Raw genomic sequence first — 4366 nt, 5'->3', positions numbered from 1 at the left:
AACAAAGGAGTGGCTTCGGAACAACTCTGTGACCATTCTTGACTGGCCCAGCCAGAGCCCTGACCTAAACCCAATTGAGCATCTCTGGAGAGACCTGAAAATGACTGTCCACCAACGTTCACCATCCAACCTGACGGAACTGGAGAGGATCTGTAAGGAAGAATGGCAGAGGATCCCCAAATCCAGGTGTGAAAAACTTGTTGCATCATTCCCAAGAAGACTCATGGCTGTACTAGCTCAAAAGGGTGCTTCTACTCAATACTGAGCAAAGGGTCTGAATACTTATGACCATGTGATATTTCAGTTTTTCTTTTTTAATAAATTTGCAAAAAATTCTACATTTGTTTTTTTTTTTCTGTCAAGATGGGTGTACATTAATGAGAAATAAAATGAACTTTTTTGAATTTAGCAAATGGCTGCAATGAAACAGAGCGAAAAATTGAAAGGGGTCTGAATACTTTCCGTACCCACTGTATATATAAATAAATAAATAAGCAGGTAAATTACACAGTTTAACGTTAACCATCACAGTGAAATAAAGTTTTACAGACGATCGTTATCCGCTGATATTCAGTAAAATATGCGATCAGGACATCATTTATGCTTCTCTAGTCGCCGATCTCTGAGAATGTTACATTGTAAACAACCAATCCGTGTTTAAACTGACAGGAGGACTAGTATCTGTTACTTTATGATGCGTTCAGGCTATGTTCAGTGAAAATGAGTATTGGCCAAATTATAACGCTATGATGTGTTCGCATGTAATTTCGCAAAATGTAGTGTTTGTGGAGAAACTTGAATATACCCAGTTGTTTGAAGGAGACGTTTTCACAGCAACATAAATAGATATTAGAGATGAATTATGAGCCGTTTATAATAACTAAGCAGATTATAATACATTAAAACTATTAATGACAAGATTTGTTTAAATCCATGAAATACATATTTTTTTATTCCTTATCATTTGAATTGTGTGATTTTATGAAGAAAAAAACACTATAGATGACTATGCCAAAATAAAGATAACATTTTGAATTTTTGAATGTTTACACTGACTTCAGAGTGGTTGAAATGATTTTTGGGACGGATGGAGCCCTGTAGACCAGCTACTACTGTCAGACAACAAAGGGATTGGAAGACTCACGTGGGATCCGAAACAGAAGAGGTCCATTCCTAGTTCATATCCCATGCCGTAGTCACACTCGTCGTTGGCAAACTGAACAAAAGTGACCATCTCCTGGAGAGGTCCAAAGGCTTTGACGCGCTCTTCGTCGTTCCGGGCCTCAGCGATGGCCTTGAGGATCTTCTTGAGGCCAGCTGAATATAGAGGATGAAAAGAAATATCAAGTAATCACTGACAGGGCACCTACCTGGAATTAAACACGCTTTTCAAGCCTTTCAAACGTCAAGGTTTATTACTATATATATATATATATATTCACTGTGTACGAGCTCACCATCCGTTTCTGGTAGTTCTCTGTATCCGACATCGTTCTTGTCTACAGGTACAACGATGCCGGCACCGTGGAACGCCTTGGTGACCACCTATTGGTGTGACAAGAGATTTCCTGCTAGTGTCAACTTGGAGCACAACACGGTGGTCAAACGTTTTTGTTTTGTTTTGTATATAAAACCATTTTATAATGATTTACCCTCATTAAGTGAAATTACAGTAAGTTTATCCTCTGTGACTGTACCAAGGAGACTCCTTGAAAGCAATATAGACTGTTCTGAAAATGCTACGGGTTTAAGTTATGTTTACTTGTAGTAAACATAACTATGTATAGTATTGACTTGATACGCTGCAGTGGCTTAAATGTACAGTTCAAGGGACAAAGCAACACGTGAGTTAGGAGTTAGGATTGTTTTAAGTGAGTTCTTAAAACAATAGACGTTGGATAAAACCTCTGTTTTTGCTCCCTTGTGTGAGTCACCTTCTTGTCCCTCTGCTTCATGGCTTTGGTCTTCTGCTCTAGGGACAAGCACAGAGTCTCCGCCCTGTCCCTCAGCTGTGCCTCCAAGCTGTCCAAGGCGTCTCCGCCAGCTTTCTTGCTGCCCCTCTCTTTCCTCCTCCTCAACAGATACAGGCTGATGGAACAGTGCGGAAGACGACATGCATGGAAGAGGAAAGAATCAAAAGAAGACAAATGCAGATATAATAAGGCATATTATCACAATAGGTAATTTACCTTTTATGATCACTGATCTGAACAAGCATTTAGCGTGTGACAGTTTTTGTGTGGCATCCATATCTGCATGTGTAAATCTGTCTTTTGACATCATACAATTATTCTTATTATTCAATTATTATGCTTACTCACCGTTTGCTACTGGTGAGAAATGAAAAGTGCAGTGTCAGCGTACTGCAAAAATTGAAACAGAACTAGAAATGCCAGATGGATAAAATGCCCTAATGTCAAACAGTCTACAGTTTCTCATATTGAAATTGAAACTTTGACTCTTAAAACAGGCAGCTGAAATTATAGAAAATGTCTCCGCGTGGTCAGTACTCACAGGACAGCAGCGAACATATTGTCTCCCATCTGCGCGATGGCGCAGCCTTTCTTGGCTTCATTTTCCCCAACGAACGAAGGCAGGGAGTCTGGAAGGTCTCTGGTGGATTTGGGGAGCAACAGAATTCAGTAAATCAGAACGAATCGTACTCATGTAGACACAGTTACCGCGGTTTCTGTTGTGTTCTCACTGTAGCTGGTATAGTAAGTCAACGGCTCTGTCGTGAAAGCTACAGCATTGCCATAAGCAAGTACGCCGGCTAGGCACGGGCGTCGTGTGTACCTGTAGTAGCCGATGTGATGCTGACTGTCTCCACTCCCCAGGAGGATGGTCTGAAACTCCGGCGGGTCGTATAAATACCGCCAGTGGAGGTGGAAGTTGGGCTGAGGATTGTTGGCGTTTTTGTGGGCTCCTGCCAGGATGTCGAAGGGACCAACCAGCTGCAAACCCAGCGTGTCTTTCAGAGCACCTATATGGATTAAGATGAATTCAAAAATATATTGACACAGACATAAATAGAATCAGTCAAATGTTTGTGTTCGCTTGCTGCAAATTGGGCTTTTACGGATGGTTTTGATACTTATATTGATGTATTGTGTGTGTTGTGGAACAATTTACAAAACCAAAGAAAGCTAAAAGACACATTCAAGGAACCACATTCTTCCAGTAGCTTCTATTATCCTCGTTATGGTCTTACAAAGCAGCCTGTTAAAAATGTAAACAGGAAATCAGTCATATGGGAAGTTTTTCTTTCTTCCATCCTTAGTCTGACGGTCACACAAAACCTGCAGATGTCACTTTGATCAAGGAAACCTGCATTGAGGAATTGCTAAAAAATGTTTTGACTCTTTATAGATTATTGACGATTAGTGGCTGTCAGACTTATATGGTGTGTTAAACAGCAATGTTGTTTCGACCACCGTGGACTGTCTGGCATTTATTAAGACCATGGGGGCTGGTACTGTGTATTTTTACAAGTGGTCTCGTAGAACATTTGAGCATTCAGCCACATTCATCCAGCCTTTCCATTGGCTAAGTATTGGTCCATCCCGTTTTCTCTACATGTCTAAATGGACGCCCCTTTCCGTACAAACCGGTTTTCATGTAACAAGATAGAGCGTTGTGGTAGAGAGCATACCACGGGGGCTGTCGGGGCGGAGCTCCTTGCAGAAGTCCCAGAAGTGGTACAGATCTTCTGGCATTTGAAGCTTGTACAGTTGCAGCATCTCGTCTCGTTGCTCTGAATGCACCTCTGAAGATGGCGCGGCTTCAGATTCATCGGTACGGGCTTTCTTAAACTCCCCATTGCCAGTACCGGACTCCTGAAGAAAAGCATTGCAGGAAAAATGATGTTATACACCGAGTCACCAGTGTATTTGGTAAACAGCCCTGCAATACATTGAATTGTATTGTATTGGGTTATACTTGTAGGTCCTCCACAAGGGTAAACTAAATATTAAAGAAAAAAATGTTGCTATGATGATAACAAGAATCAAGCCAACAGAATTATGCAAGTTAAAACATTTAGTAATTGGGTTGAGAGGAGTCAGATACCTGGGTGTTATTTTTACTTCAAACCCCTCCCAGTTAAACATATACATATATACACACACACACATATATATACACACACACACACACACATATACATACACACATATACATACACACACACATACATACACATACACACATACATACACATACACACACACACATACATACACATACACACACACACATATATATACATACACACACATACATACATACATATACACACACACACACACACATATATATATACACACACACATATACACACACACACACATATACACACACACACACA

At 40.6% G+C, this 4366-nt stretch overlaps 1 protein-coding gene across 1 annotated transcript; it reads right to left on the bottom strand.

Moving 5' to 3' along the window:
* Positions 1-1042: 1042 nt before the first annotated feature.
* Positions 1043-4171, bottom strand: hpf1 (histone PARylation factor 1). Its single transcript, XM_031841425.1, has 7 exons — positions 3653-4171; positions 2797-2983; positions 2515-2613; positions 2322-2363; positions 1935-2088; positions 1458-1545; positions 1043-1317 (listed from the first exon to the last, which is right to left on the bottom strand). The coding sequence occupies exons 1-7, from the start codon at positions 3738-3740 to the stop codon at positions 1058-1060; spliced, it is 918 nt and encodes a 305-aa protein (XP_031697285.1). The 5' UTR covers positions 3741-4171; the 3' UTR covers positions 1043-1057.
* Positions 4172-4366: the final 195 nt, after the last annotated feature.

The sequence above is a fragment of the Anarrhichthys ocellatus genome, unplaced genomic scaffold (assembly GCF_004355925.1).
Source record: "Anarrhichthys ocellatus isolate YVR2014 unplaced genomic scaffold, GSC_Weel_1.0 scaffold4399, whole genome shotgun sequence".
In the NCBI taxonomy this organism is placed as follows: Eukaryota; Metazoa; Chordata; class Actinopteri; order Perciformes; family Anarhichadidae; genus Anarrhichthys; species Anarrhichthys ocellatus.
This window is presented reverse-complemented; position numbering and strand designations above follow the sequence as displayed.